Here is a 22,281-nt window from a genome sequence, read left to right as displayed (position 1 = left end):
ACCTCCTTTTATTGTTTTTACATGCCATCTAAAAGATGTGCGTTTCCTTTTGAATGTGGGTTTCCCAGCAACTTATTATTTATCATAAACTATCCCGATGTTTTGTTGTTTCACTTGTTGCTGTTCTGTGTAAATGCCGTATTTTTCCGTGAAAACGGGTAATAGGCTAAAGCCTGTACGTTACTCCAAAGCTTTGCGTCTTGCGTTGCTATGACGTCACAACGGCTAGTCAACTCGACATCGACTCGACTTTTATCATGTTGACGTTGACTAGAAAATATCTTAAATCGTTCAATCTGCTGAGTCAGCAGAGCTTCCTGCCGCGCATCGGGCGGAGGAGAAGCAGGTGGTTTCGTTGAATTCAGCTGTAACCAAACGGGATCCGTTCATAACAAGTTTGACTTGTGATGTTCCAAAAGCACCATGTAGTCAGTGTGATAATTTGACTCCTATAGTAACTATCCAGAGATCATCAGCATCAGCCGGTGTTTAGAAAAAAAAAGTCAGACCCGACTTTGTGCAACAAACTTTTCCCCGCTGCTCACGAAGAATGATCTGTTTATTGCTCTTTTAATTCTCCATAATAGACTTAGTAAAAGCAGGAGAAGGGGAGTGTGTGTGTGCGTGTGTGTGTGTGTGTGTGTCAATATTTGCCGTGAAAATAGCTAATAAAGCCTCCAAGTTGTGAAGGTTTTTTGCGCTTACGTCACTATGACGTCACCGCGACTAGTCGACATCGACTCGACTATTATCATAATGTAGTCGACCTTAAAAAATATGTAGTCGTTCAACCCCTACCAGATGCTGAGCCAGACGGTGACAAAGTGTCTGAAGTCAAGGTATCCTAAACGCACCTTTTCACATTAAAAAAAAAAAATTAGCAGAAAGTATTTCAGGATATAACATAGAATAATACAATAACCTTTAAAGGGTACTCTCTCCCCCTCTCTTTTAATAAGTACAATTCTGGAAAGTGTGGCATACATCTGTTTTCAGGTCCAGGACGTCAGCAGCAGGTATTTGGGGCTAAGTCTCTAACAGACTTGCAAATATTCTTGTAAGATTATAATTTTAGTCCTGTTAAAATAATATTGAATTCAAAGTCCAATTAAACAGCAGCTGTAAAACCCGCTTGTCAAACAAGATGGCCGCTCTTGATGCGCTGACATCACTTTGAATTATAGAAACCCATGGAATCATCCCCCTCCTCCCCCCAAAAATGTATTTATTGGCTAGCCCTAACTAAAGAACTTGTCAGGAAATATTCTTAAGTTTTTAACATGCATGTTGTTAATCAGAGCAGCTCCTCTGATTGATGGGCTGGAGTTTATTTAGGGGTAACAGAATTAAGAATTAAGGAAGCTAAAGACAAATCCACATCCTACTTTTCAGAATATATCTAAATTCCTTCAATATGAATCACATCAAATCCCAATGAAATGCATTAAAGTTTGGTTTTAAGATGTGATCAGAGGGCCCTTGTTCGCATAAAGAGGGAGACGTTAACTTGAAATTATGGTTTTGATTTGGGTGACGGACACATTTGGTTTTAATGACCAAAAGTTATTGGCTCATCAAGTATTGAAAGTAAATCTCTTCTTTGAAGAGAGGACTGGCAATATCGAAGCGTCCAAAGCCAAACTGAAAAACGCTCCCAGTTCATTCTACGCTTCAGGAGGGTTTTATACGCTGCGTTTCCATTGACTGTTTAATTGTGGAACTTGACATTTCGAAAATAAATCCGCTTAAGAGAAACACCAATTTTGAAGAAAAAAATAAAAGAAATTATTTTTCGGTAAAACCTTTTTTCCATTAGGATGATGTTTTGTTTTTTTAATCCAAATTGGTGTATTTGACAAAACTCCAATGGAAACTCTTTTTTTTTTTCGCATCACACAAGTCTCTTGATCAACGGGACGTTGCTTCATGCACAAATCATGAAGAAGACGACAGGAAGTAGTTAGAGGATGGTGACACAGCAGTGTGTTTTTGAATGACTTATTGTGTGAACAAACTTGGTTGTATGATTTTGTGTGTCTTATTTAATGGAAACGCCGCAAATGCAATTTTTTTTTTTTTTTTTACGTTAGCAGAATATTGACAATTTTGTGCACATTTGTAGTAGAACTGATGACTTTACAAAAAGCATGTTGGAAACATTCTCAGATCAAAAGAGCAATAGGAAGTCTGTTGAGTTCATGTGAATAAAACCAGATCATTTTCAATTGTACTACATTAATATCAAAAAGTAAATAAGGCATAACAAACATGATAGCATGAATTTATATGGAGAGAGGCGGGGCATCCTGATCTGGCCATTCTAAACATAATTCTGACTTTTTCTAAATTTTTTCCATTATTTTAGCATTAATTTCAGACACACTGTAAGAGAAGAGTTCTGCCAGTGCACCATTTACACCAACGGTTACCAAAGTAACCGTAGGTCCCAATTTAAATTCTCCAAGGTAAATTCAGTGATAAACTATCAACTCCTTTGCTAAATATTGTCTTTTTTAACTTCAGACATAGAATTGGTATTATGGCACATCGTTTTTTGGTATGCCAACTCATTCTGTGTTTCTCTTTCCCATATAGTTTTCCCCCATAAATATTTGATTTGAATCAATGATTTGTGTTGGTTGATGGCAGACCTCAATAGGAAATATTCATCTGAATAATAAGCAAGTTTTAAACTTTTAACTTTGTCTCCATCAACTCAAAAGACCAGAATCTGCTTTTTAACCAAACAGCCTTTATTTCATGGCCGTACTTTATGGTCTTTGTTTTGTTGAGAGTACAAATACGGGAAACGGTGGGTTCATACGTTTGGAAAGTTGCTGAATAAACCGACAAGCTCATTGATGAATAAAAATAAAAAGCTTTTTTTTTTTTTTTTTTTTACAAGATTGAGCATTGTTCTTGTTTCTTCTAACTTGTTGATTACTGCCTTATTACTATTATTATTATTATTATTATTATTATTATTATTATTATTATTATTATTATTATTATTATTATTATTATTATTATTATGTTGTGGATTTTTAATATTGGTAAACCCCAGCTCTCCTTCCTAAGGGTAACTTGTGGAAAATTAAGTTATTCAGGTTTTTTTTTTCCTCTATTAAGATAAGTAGTTCTTTTTTAACCCAAGCTTCTGCTGCAGCTACACAGCATGCCATAACAGCTAAAAGGAGGGAAACTGATTTTAGAAGCTGGCTGCATATGGTGTCTTTTGTTGCCAAATAATAACAAAAGTTAACCCTTATGCAACATAATTCAACTATATAACTAGAAGGATCAATTAGCCTCTTAAGCCACCAAAAGTAACAGATTCTTGCAAGAATTTTACCTAGTTGGCTTAAAAACTGAAGCCAGCTTTACTGTTATTTGAAACTAATGAGGAAATATTGGGTTAAAGAGCGTTTCTGTACAACTTTAACATTTAAGCGTTTGACCTAGCAATCAGGTTTCCAGGCTGTCTTTTCAATATGAAATTTAAGATTCATCTTTTGCCTCATTGGTTATTTCTTCTCCTAGGAAGTTTAACTTTACAACACTTAAATTTTAGCTAAGGAGCCAGTTGGAAAAATACTCAAGTTTGACATTTTTATCTACTCATCTTTAACTAACTAGTTGTAGTTTGTCGGCTTGTACAGGAAGCCATTTTTGTATTAGCGGTAACTTTAGTCCAATACTTTCTCCGCCAAGACATTTATTTTGTTATTTATATATACTTATAAGTATTTTAAGTCTTTTTCTGCTCAGCCAGCATTTCTTTTTTGTAATTCATAATTAATTTTCATGATTAATTTTCACAGAAGCAAACAATGTCTATACAAAGAGGCCAGTTGAGAAATTTCAAGCTACTGTCATTTCCGGTCTTAACATGACTTCTATTTAGTAGGATTAACATTTGTGTAAAATGTTTTAATATGATATGGAACAGATGCAATAAATATTTAAGTGGGCAAAACTGACTTTTTCCACAGAAAATTGTTGCAGTGCCGAGGAAACCTTAATGCTGGTGTTCAAGTGTTGATGAATAAAGATTTAATATGCAAATAAAAGGACTGGTGCATCTGGTTTGTTTTTATGGGAAGATATTTTTCAGCTTTGGGATTCAAGCATAAAGTTGTCCTAACCGAGAAAAAATTAGACGTTTTTGTCCAATGCATCTCATCTTTTTGAGATTCCTGAATATGTTGATTCCCTCTACCCAATTTTGATCCACTTCTTGTGTGTCTTCACCTCCAGTGAGAGAGACTTTAGGACAAAGTTCTTTTAACAGGAAGGGTAGGGAAAGAAACCATTTCTGTTCAAGAAGAAACATAAAAAACACACAAACAGCAGGACGTACAAAGATGGGCTTCAAGAGGTGCCGAGAGCAACTTTCTGAATGATGTTGCCACAATTTGGGGATATTATATCTGTGTCATTTCTAGCATAGGGAAATGTAGCTTCTTAAGAACAGAAAGAAAAAAAAAAACGCGCACTGGCATTTTTGACTGTTTTGCTGTGGTTTAATAAACCAGTGATTCTCGAGAAGTGGGACAAAATGGGTTCAAATTTTCCACCATTTAAAAAAAAAAATAATATTCCTCAAGCTTATGTATACAAATATGACAAATAATGTTTTGGAAATGTAAAGATGTTAAGGTGCAGGCTCCCAGTTGCAACATTATAGCTGTTGAAAATTTAATTTTTAATGGACCTGGCCCAGAACTTTGTCATCACCATCTGATAAAAATAAATATAAAATTATTTTTTAGAATTTAACGCAGAACTGAGAGTGGTGACAAACTAGTGAGTAAAAAGGAAAACTTGGTACATGTGAAGTAAAGCCATTTATGTAAAATACATTAAAATGAATTAACTGCACATTTAAGTGAAATTTGTCAACACTATCGCTGAAAGAGTCCGACTGTCAGTCAAAAACTGTGACGGAGTTGACGAAATGCCAAACTACCTCAATTTAAATGATGTTATTCTGAAGGAGGCCATATTGTATCTCATCAGGTCCATGAAATCTTTACAGTATACAAAAATTATTATTTGTCAGTTATAGTGTTGACACAACAACACCATAATTGTCAGTTATGGTGTTATGATGTGACATCATGGTTGTGACGAACAATTTAGGAATAAAACGGAAGAAAAAACAAAAGAATAACGTAAGCTAACCAGAGCTGACAAGCCCTCTTAGCAAAGGAAGAGAAAGAGGTCATGGGGTCCTCAGAAGTTCTGATGCCCCCTAATAATGCCTGATCCCCCCCCAATTCTTTTTATGTCTGACGGTGTTGACAAAAACTTGAGACAAATTTCAATTGAATTGGAAAATACATAAAAATTAATTTTAATTCATTTATTGATACTTTTATAATTATTTATTTTAACACTTATACTTAGGACAAGGGATTTTAAAGACACCATCCACCTAGGCTACTACAATGTTTAAAATAAAAAATATTCAGCAAACACCAGGAAAACATACATTGTTGTGCTCACATGGCCCGGGTTAGTTTGGTCAAATATTTGAAAAAATGTTTATTTTGCGTATATTTTATTCAAATGTTACGTCAAATGTTACGCTTTATCTTATAGGACCTGTTTTGTCCCTCTCCTCAAGAATCACTGAAACGACAAAATCCACACCGCTAGTTCCCTCGTTAGTTTATTCCCTCGAGCAGTTACAAGATACGGCCTCACCCCAGAAAACAGACTTCAGCATGTGGACACTCGCAGTACTGTGGTGCCGTGAATGCTTCCTGGAATACCTCCTGGTAGTCCAGCGTCCCTTCCCATCAACCACACCAGCCGTCTCTCGATCTGCTGGGACGGCCCCTTTGTCCACCTGCTCCGCTTTTCCCCCCCGAGTGTCGAGCTACAAATGTAAAGCTGTGGTCAGTTGAATATCCTGCCCTCTGGTGGCCATAAAGGGTTTACTTTTTCACTTTATGTGGATGGAAAAAAAAAAATCAACATGTAGAATAAAATGAAGACACACAACACCTTTTTCATGTTAATGACTTTAATTACTAAAGAAACAGGTTTGAATTGGAGTCATGATGTTTTTGTTACATCTGCCTGTCAGAGTACAGACATGATAGAAGAGAAATATTGAGTCTGGTCTTCCCTTTAATTCTGTGTTATTGTCCTTCCAGGCTTAATTATGTGAAAAAAAGAGAGAAATTGCTTAATTACACACACAGACACACACACTTGCCTTTATCATCGTGTTCTTGCTATATAGCATTCTTGTCCTTTTACAATAATTTATTCCGGCTCACTGCGGAGCGTAAATAAGGATAAAGTGCTGTCACTATTAAAACACACAGCTTATCTCACTGCAGCAAATGAAGCACAAACTGCAAAAACATAACAAAAAAAAAATAAAACAAAATAAAAACTGCATACTTCTCATCCAAAATATTTTATCTCCGTGCTGAAAATGATCCATTCAGAGGACAGCGACATGGTGTTTGTTCTGTATTACGTGGTCTACAACTATGTAGATTTGAGCTTTTTTTTATTTTTATTTTTATTAAACACAGCCTTCCATATACATTTTCCCATGACTTGTGTAAAAGTAGTGTCGCACGGAGAAACATCTGCATGAAATCATGAAATAAAGCGGATATAAAACAAAGTGTTTTGGTTAAGTCGGCGAAACTAAAGCCAACCGTTTCAATTTAATGGCGGTTTGCAAAGTTTGGCACCAGACACTGGGGCTGATTTGGCATCGTTAGAGTTGCAGAAGTATATTAGTGGAGGATTATTGTACACATTCAGATACAACTGGTAGAGAAGTATTGCTAATTGGTGGTGACCATAATGAACAATAACATTTTCTATGGAATCCCATTTCTGCCAAGAAAATCTGATGTCAAAATTTTTATGTTAAATGTCACATAGAAGCTACATAAGCTATCTCAAAATTATTAATTATTATACTGTAAGTCTATGACAAAAGCTACAGTGATTGATTTCAAAGCTATACTTTTTAAGGAGAAACCTAAATCCACTTTTATTGAGGAAGTTGGACGAGAAAATAGAAATCACTTCCACAAAACAAAAGTGTCAACTGTATGAGTTTATGTTTTTAATCGGGCGAGCACACAATAATTTAAAAACCCTTGTCCTCTTTGTTTTACTAAAATATTGTTACCGGTATGTATAAATTACAAGATTTGAATGTAAAAAATATGCTGACTCTGGGATACGGCATGTATTTAGGTCTTTTAATCAGAACTAGGGAGGTTGCTTAATGTAACTTAATGAGATAAGATCTCCTAAATTTAATTTCTTATGCTAAAAAAAAGTTGAAGACGTCGATGGTATAACATTAGAATAATCTCAATCATGGCATAAAGCCAAAGCTTGCCATTTTTATCATTTGCTTTTGAGTTTTAGTTTACCGTTTTGACATGGCCTCGCCTTCACTCAGTCACGCTGTTTTCTTTGCAGAAATGGCCTCCAGTATGTCCAGTAACCACTGTGTTTCTCCTGGCGCTGGAACCGGTTTAAATCATGACTATTCGCAGAGTTGATCTGTGGAGCCGCTTAGAAGTCGCTAAATGCTGCTGGTGATCACATGTCGGGACCGATGTCGTGGATTGAGATGTTAAAATACCGTAAAACTAAACCGTGTCAAACTTTCCCTTGCAGCTTCACCTTCTACTGATAAGAAATAAAAATCTGGAAAACGTCCTTTTTTCAGTCGAAATAAATTTGCTTGATGCTCCCGTCTCGTCAACATCCACCCTCTCCCATCCTTCAACGTGGGTCAACCACCTCCTGCGGAAACGATTCCTGGAAAACTAAAACACTCTCTGGCATTTCGAAGCTGCACAGTCTCTAAATTGACAACGTATCGTCTCTTCTGTATTTAAATAAACCTCTTGATGCATTTCTCAGAAAAGATCCTCTTGTTTCTTGCAAGGCCCCTCAGGTTGAAGCACAGAATGAGTCTGTAGCGGTAGTTTGATGTGCAGGAGGAGTGGAGTGTATTCTTTCATCCTACAGATGCTGCAGAGCCTCCTGGGCTTGTTCTGTGTACACGTCGTCTTTCTGCATCCAGGATCCGAAGCCGCCGCTGCCGCCGCCTCCGGCGTCGATGTACACACCCCGCTGCACGCCGCGCTGCTTGTCGCGTGAAAAGAAGCTAAACCTGAAGAGACGAGACAGAGAGGTTTGAAACACCGTCACGTCTGTGAGGTCAGGAACTGAACCAAAGGTGAAAAGCGGTGCTAGCAGTTAGGGTAACAGTGCTGTTAATGTCGCCCCCTTCAGGGCTCTTAGGGTTTAGAAGTGGTTTTAGATCTTGTTTAAATTTCAAAGCACAAACTAAGTGAAAAAAATATGGTGTTTAGGGGGAATTCATTAGAAAAAATGTTGCAAATGATGTAAAAGATCTGATATAACTGTCTTCATTGCTCTCTGGCTGCAGAATCATTATTTAACCTGGTTCATGCAGATAATATGGAACAAAATCCAACAAATATCCATTCCCACTACTGGGGCTATTTTTTAATAATGACTAAGTTAATCGAATGGCTTATTTGACTGAAAGTAAGAGGAGATGCTTAGGCCCAATAGGGAAAAAAATACCCCTCATTTCCTTTCTTTTTTTCAAAATTCTGAATTTTTTAGGGGAATTATAAAAAAAAGTCAAAATTATGTGACTGAAGTCAGAATTTTGTCATTAAAATCTGAATTTGGAGAAGCATTTTGTTTTTAGAATTTCAAGATAAACAGTCTGAATTTTTAGATTAGTCCAAAAGAGAAAAGGAAAAAGGTCGGAATTCTGAAATTAAAAAACAAATAGTAAGAGTGAGAACCCTTACAAAAAGTCAAATGTTTGAGATGACAGCCTGAATCACAAGAAGCAAAAAGTCAGAATATTAATATGTAAGTCTGAATTCTGAGAGAAGTTTTAGAATTCTGAGAAAAAAAGTGAGAATCCTGACAAAAAATTTCAAAATTTTTGGGGTTAAAGTCTGAATTCTAAGATTAAAGTCATCGTATTTTGCAGTGACCCAAATGCACTCGTGCTGCGAACCCATTAAAAACACTTCTGGACACTGGCCATGTGGTTGTTAAATGCTACAAATTCTCCACAAATGACGATTTACGGTTTAGGTATAAAGCCTCTCAGAGCCAAACTGCTAAATACGTCATAGGTTTTGTCAGCAACACTTAATATCAGTGATACTTCCTGTTTCCACCCAACTGTTTTCGGGTTTGATCAGTCTACCTGCTGCTTTAAGATGAGGAACATTGTTCCATCCACAATGGAGGATCTCGTAGTGAAACAATCCCACAGCATGATGCTACCATCAAGTGGCTCCTCAGTCCCAATGAAAGGAACTTTTGGACAATTCCAACCAGTTTCAACATGACAGTGCACCAAGCAAAGTCCATGAGGACATGAGTGAGAGTCCAACATCAGTGTCTGACCTCACGAATGCTCTTCTGCGAGGTTCTTTGACTCATTGACACTTAAAATGCTTTAATTTTAAATATCCTACAGTGATCCTGTCTGTTAGATCTCTCAGAGGTCTAAATGATTGGAAAGTTATAGCATTTATTTTGAATTAATCTATGTAGATTTAACTGTGAACCGTATAAATGGATCAGTGCAAACATCAGAAAGTGATTCAGTAAAGAACATAAGGCCAAAGTGATTAATTGGGTCAATTCTACTGAATTATTCAGTGAGCTGCAGAGAGATCGAGTGAAACAACAAAACTAACATCTATTCTGACTGGCTGATTTTTTTTTTTTAAAGCATCCACCACAACAATCAGACAGCCCCACAATCAGCCAATCAGAATACTACAAAGGTGAGGCACATGCAGCAGGTGGAGGGTGTTAGCAGGAACCGTGATGGGCTGAAAGCCAACAATATAAAAGTCATACAAGCGACATGAGGCGTCTGATTGGCTGTAAAGTGGGGTCATCTGGGATCAAACCAGCCGCCACCATCGGCATTATGGCTGTGAAGATCCTGTTGCACAGAGAGGAGGAGGAGGAGGAGGAGGGTGGGAGCGGGGGATGTAACAAAAGTCATGTCAGAGTTCATTCACACACTCAATGAAACACTAGCTGCGTTTCCATCCACCATAAAACTGCGCAATTTGGAATTATGAAAATAAATTTGCTGAACGGCAATTTCGGAAAAAAAAACAAAAAACAAAAGCAAAACCTCGAGTTTCTCGATTAAAAGTGGTTTTTCAGCAGTATCAAAATTAGTGTTTTTTGCAAAACTGCAACGGATTTTTTATTTATTTATTTATTTTTGCATCGCCCGATTCAACAACCGGATGTTACTGCTGGCGGAAATGATGAAGAAGACGACAGAAAGTGGTAGGAGGATGAAGAAGACAGAAAGTGGTAGGAGGATGAAGAAGACGACAGGAAGTGGTAGGAGGATGTTTTGTAATGACATATGACGTGAACAAACTTATTCACATGTGATTTTAATTGCGCTTCTAATTTAATGGAAACACCGTAATTGTGAAGTTGTAGGGGTTTTTTTTACATAAGCGGAATATCAACAGAGTTTTGCACATGTTTGTAGTGGAAACTGAGCTACTGTAATAAAGCAAGCACGAAGAGATAATAATGGTTTCAAGCACAGAAAAAGCCAACATGTGAGGAGAAGCCGTTTTAACCTGCAACATAAAGGCCTTCATTTACATTTATTTAAAAAGTCAATCATGTTTGTAAAGTGTAGAAGGGGAGTGTTAGAGACAAACACAGAAAAGGCAACAAGAAAAGTGGGAAAAGAATTTCCATGATCGTCAGATTTCTACCTAGTGATTGCTTACTGTTTAATGTAATGCAGTGGCTCCTTACTGCAGGTCACTGGGTTTGTTTGGTAGCGATAGCTTTTAGAGAACATACATTTTCCCATGCAGCCACAAAGAGCACTTATTTAGATTTCAGCAAGTTTCACTGTGTAACTTGTGTATTTTCACAGCCAGACAAACGCAGGAAGAGACCATTGCAATGTGCTGTTTTACTGAGATTACCAATACAAGGATTTTTTGGGATATGTGTGTGTGTGTGTGTATAAGGTTGTGATGTAATGTCACAAGCTTGAAGTAAAGTTATGATCCTGCTGAGCCGTTTCTCTGGGAGATAAATAAACGGCTGAAGCAACAAAACAAAACGACACCCTTTGCTTTGCACATGCAAACTAATTATTTGCCTTAACGTAGAGCAGGGAGGGAGACTGTGACAGGTTGCTGCCCGCCCTACAGGTCGGGTGTGTTTGTGGGCGTGAAGCTACGACTTACAGTCGCTTAATTCCCGATTCGGGCTGGGTGGACGACCGAGAGCGGGTCCTCAGCTCGGGGGAGGGAGATGGAGAAGGAGTTGCGATGTCATCGTCTACTTCATCACTGTGAAAAGAAAATATTACAATCGTCAAGCACGTATGTGTGGAAAATGCAGGACGAAGGTGTTTCCTCTGAAAACACTAACAAATCAAGACAAACACATTTTACACAAGAACATGTTGGCCATGAACGAAAGCATGTGACAATGTGTTTTTTGATTGTGAAATGGGTGCAAGAAACCAAGTCAGACAGAGCCATATTGTACCAAGTGAAGAAATTAATGAAACTTGGGCTAGCATCATAGAATACATTGAAGTACACATGACATGTAGAAAATATTTTGAAAAATGCTTGCTTTTTTTTGTTGGATTATGAAACATTACTAAATAAATAGCTTTTATTGAAGTCTTCAAGCATGACTTTGATATTTTTGTTTCGCTGGATTATTCAGCCTCTTACAAGTATCTGAAGCCAAAGTGTAAAAATAAAGATCCCGGACGAGCCCCCAATTTATGTTGCAGGATGGACACAGATCACAGGACAATTTAAATAGTAGACAGATTTTTGCACTCACTGTACACTTTCAGTAAATAAATACCAATATGATTGGGTGATTGTATTGTACTCATTGTTATAACTTTGGACAATATTATTGATATCTTTCTTCTTTTGTCTATTTATAATGTAGAATGTTTATATAATGTATATATGTATATAATGTGTACAGATAGAAGAATGACAACAAATAGTGACACGTTTTGCTGTTAAAAAAGTATATAGATAGATAGATAGATAGATAGATAGATAGATAGATAGATAGATAGATAGATAGATAGATAGATAGATAGATAGATAGATAGATAGATAGATAGATAGATAGATAGATAGATAGATAGATAGATAGATAGATAGATAGATAGATGAAGATGCAACAAAAAAGAAACCCACGCCATAATGTGAACCAAACCAATGTCTAGAGAAAGAGAAACCACTGTATGCAAAGTGATCTTTTTTCATTCCATCACATCAACAGGAAATCAGCCCAGCATGAAGGCCAGAAGAAGAACAACTGAAAGGAAGCAGCTCTGTTATTGTTGGTCCAGTCATAAGCCAGAAAGAATCCACTCCACTCCATCTACCTCTTGTAGTACGTCAGCTCCTCCTGCAGTAGGAACACTTTGGCCTTCAGCTCATTCCTCTCGTGCAAGACGTCCCTCAGCTCTTGCAGCGTGAAGCGGGGCCGGTTGGGGTCCTTTGGGTCCAGTCCGACCGACTCCTCCTCACACATCGCCTCCTGCCGAGACAGCGGTGCATCACACAGAGTGAACTGAACCGGCCAGAATAGAAGAAGGAGGAAGCGGGCGAGGATACCTTGGTGAAATATTGGAACACACCAGGCATGTCCTCATCACACATCGCCTCCTGGTGGCAGATGTTGGACTTCAAGTCAGATTTGAGCGTTTTTTGTTTCAAACATGTAATTAGTTTGTCTGTGTCTCTTTTGTCTTAAAGCTGTGACGTGTTTCTCACTTTTAACTCAGCAAGCCAGAAACAATCGCATTCGGTTAAAGAAAAACACCTCAAACACATGCAGCTCACTAAGCCACGCAGGAACTGATTGGAAATGACTCTTATGGATACACCTTTTAAAAGAATAACGTCTGAAATCATACGCTTAATAGCAATTTTTTCCAAATTGAGTTTTCCAATTATTAAATGGGCATTAGTTTTTCATTTATGACAAAATAAATAAACACTAAGCTGAGGCCACATAACAGAAGAAATAAGTAAAACAGTTTCCTGCTGAAGCTGCTGACCTCCGGGGTTCCCATAAACAGTCACCAAATGAATGCCGCAACTTTGCGGCAGGCGGCATCCTTTCTGGGTAATGACACTGCAATTTACAGGAGTTTGACAGCATATTTATTATTACAACAGTTATTTATGTACAAATGTATATCATTTCTCATGGCGTCAGATAAATGTTCCTCAAAAGTATTCATGTCGCCTCCTGATATGAACAGTAGAGAAGAGGGCTTGTTGGAGAGAAATATTAACAGTGCTGTCCGAGAGCATTTCCGCATAAAACACGACGAATTTCTAACCAATCACATGACACTTTGACTGGGCCTAGCGTCAAGTTCGGGAGGCGGATGTTTCTCTGCAAACAAAATGATGCAATTTTCATTGCGCTTCTACGTCAGTCAGAGTGGATCCCGGGACTTCAGATGAAGTATGTGGGAAGTTCACAGAACTACATGCTGGTCTTGTATCTGTCCGTTTTTACGGTCTTAAACATCAATATGTCCCAGAGACTGGAAAAGTGTTTTCAATTTTCTTCTGGCAAAAAAGACGTATTGATTTTTGATTTTTTGGCAAAAATGACTTATTTTAGGATCACTTCTGCTAATATTGTAGCAGTCATATAATATAGTTTTAATGACTAATCTGCTGAAAAAGGCTGATTTTAAGTGCTGTGTATGTTTTGGTGGGTGGGCTTGTTGGTGGAGAAATGATTATTATTATTTTCAACAGGGAAACGTGTTTCCATATTCAGATCTATTCTAACCAATTTCATTAGAGGTTCAGAGTTTCCACTGACTATTTTGCTGATGTGATATTTCTATCTCTAGAAGAGCTCCTTTGTTCTTTTTGTTGCACGTTGGGAGTTTCCAACAAACACGCAGATAATTAAATATAACGTCTAAAAATAAATTGTCTAATATTTCTAAAAGTGTATTTCTGCCTAAAACACCTGCTAAAAAAAAAAAAAAATCCCCCACTAGTTTCATTTTGGTTGGAACATGAACCAGCCTTTCAGGGTTTGTTGATCACTGAAACAACAAGTTCAAGTGCCGTCTGGGGTTGAGTCGTCATGCCGATCTATATTTAGAGGCATCGTCAGTGCAGCCATCTAAAAGTTCTCACCCGCTTGGCTGGAAAGGAATAAACAAATCCCCGCTGAGCCGTGTTAGTTTTCAGACTGCCATGCAGAGCCACTGCGCCCACGTCACGCCGTTAGACTGGCAGCTTTTTGTAGCCGTCGTCGTCGGGGAGAAAACTAAATATCACTCCAGCCTGCATTACCCAAAGCAACGCAGCTTCGTCCTCGGCCTCCTCATCTTCACGTCCTTCTGAACTGAGGAAGGAAGCATGGATCTGCGGAGGCGGCTCGAAGCCCCCCGGCGTCAGCCGGCAGGCGCCCGTTCTGTCTGACCAACCCTCAGTGTTCAAAACCACTTCGGTGCTCTTATCCCGCTGGCGAAGTGAAAAACACTTGATTATTCCCCAAACAGTCAGTCTCTGAGGTAAATGTGACGGGAGATCTTCAGCAGAACGTTTCTGCGCATCAACTTAAAGCTGCAGGACTCAACTTTAATTTTTTTAAAAATGCGTTTCGTTTACATTTTTCAAAACCACCACTGTGTAGAGACAGTACAGGATGAAACAGATGAACTGTGTCCCAATGCTTACTGCAGAAATCCATTGCCCAGTCAAAAACAACCAATCAGAGCCAACAGGAGGGTCTTAGCGCTGTCAATCACCCTCATGGATGCGATGCTCACACCTTTCTCTTGCTCTTTGCTAGGCTACAGCTTGCTCTGCCGTGAATGCTAAGGCTAGTTAGCCTGGCGGCAGATATAAAGTTCTCCAGGAGTCTTGCTTTTCCGCCATTAGCACATTTAGCAGCGCGTATGCGAGCTTAACTAACAGCGCTGACAGACCCTCTTCCTGGCTGTGACTGGTTGCTTATGACCAGGAGCGCTGCATTTATGGGAGGAGTTTTATTTTTTCACTATTTCACAGTTTTAAGAGATATGTAAAAAGAAATCAGTGTTTATAAAAGTTGCATAAGGCAGCTTTAAACATAAGTTGAGGTTATGTTACGGAAACACATTAAAAACAGCAAAGCTACAGAGAAAAACTTTGAGGAGTCCATGAAGGAAACACAACTTTCTGCTGTTGGATTTTGGTAATCTATCACAGCTGAATGAAGTCACTTTTTTAGTCTCATTAAACCTCTTCCGTCAACATGAAATTCAACCACGAGCCAATAATTTGAATTCCAAACGTCTCAGTGTTGTCCCTGATATATTTAAAAGCCTTTAAAAGCCTGAACTCGGTGGGAACAGGAACTCGGTGGGAACAGGACCTCTGTGCATGTCTCACCTCTGCCGGTGACGGGGGCTGAGGCACCAGGAGTTCCTCGGGGCTCTGCGCCGCCGGCTCTCCGTGGAGACGCTCCCGTAGACGCGCCACTTCCTGCCTCAGGGCGCAGACTTCCTGCGCCTGCGCCTGGGCGCCGGCCTCCAGCTCCACCTTCTGCCCGATCAGCGCTTTGCCCTGAGCCTCCACCACGGACATCTTGTGCCGCAGGTCGTGGTTGATTTTCATGAGGCGGGACTGCTGCTGCTGGAGCTGCGGGAGGAAAAGACGGGAGTTGTGGGAGGGAGACGCGCTCTCTGACTGGGCGCTCGCAGTTCACCGCTAAACTACAACCCAACTGGCTCTTTGCCAAAACAGAGGGCAGTGAATCCCAAGCACTTCCGATGCTTGTTAGATTTTGCTGGACGATAAATCGTCCCGGATGTTATCATTATGAATGGCAATGTTGTTTTGGGATCGTTTTCAACCAATATGGTGGTGATGCAATAATATTGCAATCACATATTCTCAAAGATCAATAAACTTTACATTCTAATGGAGATTTGACACAGGAGCTTGTTTTAAATATACAAAATTAACAAATAAATGACAAATAAAATGAAAGGGGATAGTTATAATCTGTAGGATAATCCAGGACAAATTGGCTGGTTAAGATTATGTACACCATGGTGTTAAATGCATGAGGCCATAACAGAAGGTTAACTTTAACTGCCAATCAAACGTAAGGCAGATATGCAACAATGTGGAGGGAGCATAAAAAAATTGATGCCAACATTGTACAAAACCAAAATCTTACCATGTTTATTTGATCTAGTCTTTAGTGCAAATATCTTAATTCATTTGAAATAAGAAAATAGAACTTACAAATTATTTTCCAGCAAGATATAGGGGCTTGTTTTAAGTTAATAATTCCTTAATATTAATGGAGAAGTACTAGTTCCACTGGCCGATTTTTCACTAAGAAAACATTTTTAGTGGACATGTTACACGTGAAATAATCTGCAAGTGGAACTAGCACTTTTTCATCAATATTCAGGAATTATTAACTTAAAACGAGCCCCTGTATCTTCCTAAAAAACAGCTACTGGTAATAAGTTATTTCAGTCTTTTCCCCCCAAGTATTCTAGAGATATTTTTAGAGACATTCTCGCTAGAAACTAGACAAAACTACATGGTAAGATGTTTTGCAGTGTGTGTTTTTCCTGCTGTTCTCTTCGACGCCCCTTTCGGAGAGGAAGTGGCCTTACTGCTTCCACGTCCTCGTTTTTCAGCGTCAGTTCGCGGTCCTTCGCTCGGATCTCGTCCCTCTGCTTGTCCACCACCTCCTTCAACTTCATCATCACCTGCTTCTCCCTCTCCGTCATACCTGGACACCACGAAGAGAGCAGCAGAGTTTTGGACTGCCAATTGAGAAGATTTGTTTCTGACATTTCTTTTTTTGTTGTTTGTTTTAATCCCCAGTGTTTATTGGCAGAGAGAGAGAGAGGGGGGGGGGAAAGCTGCGGAGGCCGATTTGTGTGCGAGTCTGGCAGGTGTTCCCCAGCACTGAGGCTGGTCTGTCCGGCGGGGCGTCGGGATCACTGCGGCCTCTGTGCGGGACGACGAAGAGGCCGAGACGAGGCGGACACAGAAAAGGCTTTCTTTGTGCGAGGCCGTTGAGCGAAGAACCCAGAGACATGTAGCTGGGGGGTTTTTTTTTGGAAGAGAAAATGTAAAATTCCACAAGGTGAAAATACAAAATTGACTTATCCGGGTCGTGACCTCAAACAACAAAAGGAATCCAGGAGTTTTAAAAGAACAAAGCATTTCCTTTAAATGTGTGGAAAACAACTTCTGCAGAGAAATGAAAGAGAATTGGGTTTATTCCTGGCTTTAACTTTAAACAACAACATTAGTATTCTTATTAACAAGATTAATACGATATATTGGCATGGATTAGCTAACATTATAAACTTAGACGGTTTTGGTTGGACGAAAACGCTGAGAAATCTTTCACCTTTTGTCTTTGGGCGACACTTTTTGTTGGCCTATTTCATTTAGAATGTGTTTGCGAGTTTTTGTTAGTTATTATTAGCTCAATATTGTTTAGTTTTAGTTTAGTCTTTATTAGTCGTCTCAGTTTTTTCAGACTTTGGTTAATTTTTTGGTTCAGAATTCAAAAAGGTCAAAGTGTTGCATTGTGATTATGTACAAAGTAATTAGGTCAATAAATACTCAGCAGAAGATCAAGTTTTCTAAAAATGTATTCAAGATTCTGGTGTTTTCTCCCAACTTTTGCTGAAGCCATTTTGCGCCAAGCGGAATATTTAGCGCCGTAATTTGCAGGCGTCCGACGTGAACTGCTTATGTGTGGAAAATCAATCTACTTCAGATTCATTTGAGGTTCAATCTGTTGTGAATGAACAGATTCACAAACACAAAAACAAAGAACGTCTATGATTTCAGTATGTTTTAGTTTTGTTAACGCACGATACAGCTCCAGTTAGTTATAGTTATAGTTTCTCCCACACTAATTACCGTTTCTATTTATTTCAGTTAATCAAAACGTTTTCTGAATTTCAACTTTTGCCATTTCGGTGTGTTTCAGCAAACCGTGACGCCCTTTGGTGAGAAGACCGGGCCAGAACACGTGACCTCCGGCACGTAGCGTTGGGTTTTCAGAAGCGCCGGCCTCACCCTCGTGCCTCTGCAGGTCCTCCTCGTTCACGGAGTCTTTGAGGGACATGTTGGACAGGAGGTTCTTGTTCTCCTCCTGCAGCTGAGCAATCTGGGACAGGAGGTCCTGGGCCTCTCCCCGCCACACATCCTCCACCCGCTCCAACTCCTGAACACACACATTACCAAACAACTTACTATTACACGACTTAAATCTCAAAGTGAAGCTCCATAATCTGCCGCTGACCCAGATCCAAAGACGTAGCAGTGCTGTCTCGCTTTAAATGAGAACTAATAAGGAATGAGTTTTTATTTCACGACTGTGCGAACATCCAGGGCCTGTATCCTGAAGATACAGGAAGTCTGAGTCATACGTTTAAATGTTACACCACAATAAAGTCTGATTCACAGCTAATCAGAATTCATTTATTGTCACTGCGCAAAAAAAAACACAAAGAAATTTCAAAAGACGAAGCGAAAAACATAAACAACACAAGACAGGGGTAGACAGGTGTCTGAAGCTGCAGCCAATAGCATTTTTTTTTTTCTGGAAAGTAGCTAAATATAGCGACAAAGTTGCTAAATTGGCAACAGTGGATCCACGCCCAACAGTGACCTGGTGGGTGTGGATCAGATCGGATCACTTATCTCCCAAAATAAAGGAATTCTGGGTCTATTTATCGGAGCAATCCCACTATGGAGGGTAGAGTTAGAACAATGTAATGGTCCCTCTCCAACTTGTTGCTGTGCATTGCTTGTCAGCTGGCTGAAAGTATGCTAGTACACCTAAAAGCGACAGCTAACTCCAAATCACCACGATACACAGCAACACACCGTCTTCAGTCAGAGGCGTTTTATACGGCTGCTGTGACGCAAACTGCTGCCGTATTCTGCATGGCGTTACCTCTGAATGTAGCAGGCTTCGATACGTTTTTCAGAATTACATCAAAAATTCCAAATAACGACGAGTAAACTCTACCCAATAATAATGATCAGTACAACACTTTATTCTTTCATCAAGCTTCTCATGTGTAGGCCGAGGTGGTGTTGTGCTGTATAAAGTACAATTTTCATAAGCAGCATTAGAAAGAGTTGGTTCTCCAGCTGAGGAAGTGCTACTGTTTAGACCTGACTGGTGTAAAAAAAGGAATCTCAGTTTTTCCACTTTGTTAAAACTGCTGTGCTCGGGACAATCTCTCACTCTGAGAGATTTTGACTCCTCTAAGCAAATGAACCCTGGAGACGCCATCCAGGTCCATCAACAAGACGAGAGATGAATCATCTGGAAGAACCGCTGAAATGAAGCCGACGAGGACAATCAAAGCATTGTTACGACGGAGCAACTCTCTGTGCGCTGCAGCCCCGAGGCAGAATCAGTTCATCTGTTTGTTTTTAAGGTTTGCTGGTTCATTTAGACAGCACAGCTCTTTTTTCCTTTGATGTTATAATATCTACTGACTGACCTGATACTATTGAAGCCAGAAGTTAACAGACACCTTTCCTTAAGGGCATGTTAAATAATTTTAGGCCATTTAGACGACATTAATAAATAAATTTTTGACATATTCACTCATTGTCGGGGCATTTAGCAAATCAAAATAATTTTTGTAATTTTAACTAACCTAAACAAGAGAAGTTTTGTTTGCTTCACCTTCAGAGAGTGAGAAAAAAGAAGAATGTATCTTTATACTTCTGTTGTGAAGTCTAAATAGTGTGAAACTATCTAAATTTCATCTGATTACTTTTGTTCAAACGCAAGCGCAACCCAATGAAGAGGGTCGGTTACTGTTGCTAGGCAACGTTACCACTTTACAGAAAACATTTCAGCTTCTTGTTGAGTTAGAAAGAGAGAGAGAGAAAAAAGCAAAGTGCCCTCATTAGTTTTGTAGGAATAAAACTACCGACAAAAACCTTCACCTGCTATCTGTCCTACTCACATTTCTCCCACGAGAGCGTTTGAGGTATTCTGCGCGTGAAACTCAACGCAGCTCGGTCGCACTTTCCTCGCACGCGCGCCAGCCACGGCGTCCACGTTCTCACAGTCACGAGACCCGGTTAATCAGTCTGCTACCGACTCAGTCACTGTCACGAGAAGCTGACCTGGAAACTGTTTTACGGCACTCAGCAGACCGACTGCCACCGCTAAATACCAATACATTAAAAAAAAATATCACAGCATGCTTTCTCATATCAGCTGCAAATGTGAAGAAGAATGTTATGTTATGTTTGCAAATGAATATTTTTACTCGCAGTTTTTTGTTATTATGTCTTTATATTGTTTAGCAGTTCATTTCAATGCGAACGCAGATTAAATTATTTCCTTTTCATTATTTGATTATAAATTTCTTCCAAAAGTTTGGTTTCGTTCGTTGCAACTACACATATTTAATACATTTTATTGAGACTTTATGCAAAAAACTCAAAGAGCTTATGTTTGCATCATGAAAAAAGTTAGAAAAATTAAAGGGTCATGAATAATTCTTTTACAAGATACTGTATATCAGGGGTGCCAAAGGTGAGGCGCAGGGGCTGTTTGCAGCACTTTGCATGATTTTGTGCGGCCTCAATTGAACAGCGGAGTACACCAGGTCTAGTAAATGGACACTTTATTTTATCTTTTAGGGTGACAATGTCAGATAAATAAAATATTCTTTAAAAAAAATATTAGGTACTTGAGTGACCAATTTTCTGCTTAATCTTCATTTCGGAGTCAATACCCTGTAAATACAACTAAATTTTATTCTTTTGAATAAAACAAACTATCATCTCAGGCATACTGTTAGGCTTTTAACAATAATAAAGAAATATGAAAGTTGTCAGTAGGTTTCCTTGAAAGCGCTGCTGACACGCAGATTCAATTTCAGTATTTAGTAAAAATACTTTTTTAAGTTATTATTTTTAAACCACACTGAGATTTATTGTATTTGAAATCAGTCAAAAATATTTCCAGCCCTTTCATAACTTTAACTTGTACCGTTAAAAGATTATTTATTTGTATACTTCAATAATATTTTCATGAAGCAATTTCTCTTGGGTTACATTTTCAGTAAGCCCACTGTAGTAAGACTGGCGCAGTGAGTCGGTAGAACCAGCCCAACATGGTTCCCCGTCCGTCAGTCTGCCGTGTTGCCGCGCTCTGTCACACCTGTCTGTGCTTCTTCTCCTTCTCCAGCCGGTCTATCCGCTCCAGCCGCAGCCTGTCCAGCTCCAGCCGCAGCTCCTCGATGTCCGGGCTCATGCTGCTGCGGCTCACCATCACCTCCAGGATCTCGAGCACCCGCACCACTTTGGGCATCAGCCGGGACAGAGCCTCGCAGCCGTACTGGTCTATGATCCGCTCGAACTCCTGGCCCACCACCGCCGCGATATCGTAGACGTCCATCACCGTGAGGTCGGCGACGTTCTTCTCCAGAGCCGAGCCGAAGTCCTCCATCATGACGGGATGTTTCGGCCCTCCCGGTTTCCTACGCTTCCTTCGCCACAACAAACTTCCTTCCCCGAGACGAACAAGTCAGCCGAGTTCCACTCGCTTCACAACCAGGGCCGAAATAAACCATAAAGAAATTTAAAACACTAAAACTATCAATTGTTCAACGTTTGACGCTCATTACAAGGTTCAACTCGATTTTTTTTGGATGAAAATCGCAGTCGTCCCATTGCTGTCCGGCCGGAGCGGATGTCCCCTGGAAGCTAGCGGGTAAAACATTGTCAATTAGCACAACAATAGCAGCAGCGAAAGAGCAACACTTCCGGTGAGGCGACTCAAAATAAAACTCAAAAAAATAACTCTGCTTCTAATAAAAATTCATTCATTTAATTTAGGATTACGGTGAGCATGTGTTTTGTTTTTATGTGTTTATCTCCGCTGCTGTTATTTATTCCCTGTTGGTTAATTGTCACAATGTTTAAACTAAATCCAGATGTTGGTTTTAACTAGCAATAAAAAAAGAGTATTTCTGATGGAAAACACTTAGATGAAAAAAAAAACATTCAATGTCATAAGTATGACTCGATTATTTTATGAGATAATAATGAGATAGCTACAAATAATATTATCAAATAATAATGAGATACTTAGTCATCATTATGGGAGTATCTCATTACATGAGATAGC

At 39.2% G+C, this 22,281-nt stretch overlaps 1 protein-coding gene across 7 annotated transcripts; it reads right to left on the bottom strand.

Annotated features, from left to right (window-relative positions):
* Nucleotides 1–6,013: 6,013 nt before the first annotated feature.
* Nucleotides 6,014–21,884, bottom strand: rilpl1 (Rab interacting lysosomal protein-like 1). Of its 7 annotated transcripts, XM_044096688.1 has the most exons (10): nt 21,313–21,884; nt 18,189–18,336; nt 16,760–16,878; nt 15,516–15,764; nt 14,433–14,603; nt 12,717–12,767; nt 12,485–12,639; nt 11,304–11,408; nt 9,922–10,009; nt 6,014–8,170 (listed from the first exon to the last, which is right to left on the bottom strand). In XM_044096688.1, the coding sequence occupies exons 1-10, from the start codon at nt 21,601–21,603 to the stop codon at nt 8,165–8,167; spliced, it is 1,383 nt and encodes a 460-aa protein (XP_043952623.1). In that variant the 5' UTR covers nt 21,604–21,884; the 3' UTR covers nt 6,014–8,164. The 7 variants fall into 7 exon arrangements, with proteins under 7 accessions (XP_043952623.1, XP_043952621.1, XP_043952627.1 ...); XM_044096686.1 differs by lacking the exon at nt 9,922–10,009 and having other exon boundaries at nt 21,313–21,883; XM_044096692.1 differs by lacking the exons at nt 9,922–10,009; nt 21,313–21,884 and adding an exon at nt 20,105–20,221.
* Nucleotides 21,885–22,281: the final 397 nt, after the last annotated feature.

Source organism: Gambusia affinis, linkage group LG17 (assembly GCF_019740435.1).
Source record: "Gambusia affinis linkage group LG17, SWU_Gaff_1.0, whole genome shotgun sequence".
In the NCBI taxonomy this organism is placed as follows: Eukaryota; Metazoa; Chordata; class Actinopteri; order Cyprinodontiformes; family Poeciliidae; genus Gambusia; species Gambusia affinis.
The sequence above is the reverse complement of the archived record's forward strand: the minus strand, read 5'-3'. Positions and strand labels throughout refer to the sequence as shown.

Excerpts from the sequence above, each read along its gene's own strand:
- rilpl1 (XM_044096686.1), bottom strand. The coding sequence starts at position 21,603 with ATGATGGAGGACTTCGGCTCGGCTCTGGAGAAGAACGTCGCCGACCTC. Across the intron at positions 18,337-21,312 it reads AGGAGAAGAAGCACAGACAG|GAGTTGGAGCGGGTGGAGGA; the intron begins GTGTGACAGAGC and ends GTGTGTGTTCAG. Across the intron at positions 12,768-14,432 it reads ACGAAGCTGCGTTGCTTTGG|GAGGCGATGTGTGATGAGGA; the intron begins GTAATGCAGGCT and ends ATCTGCCACCAG.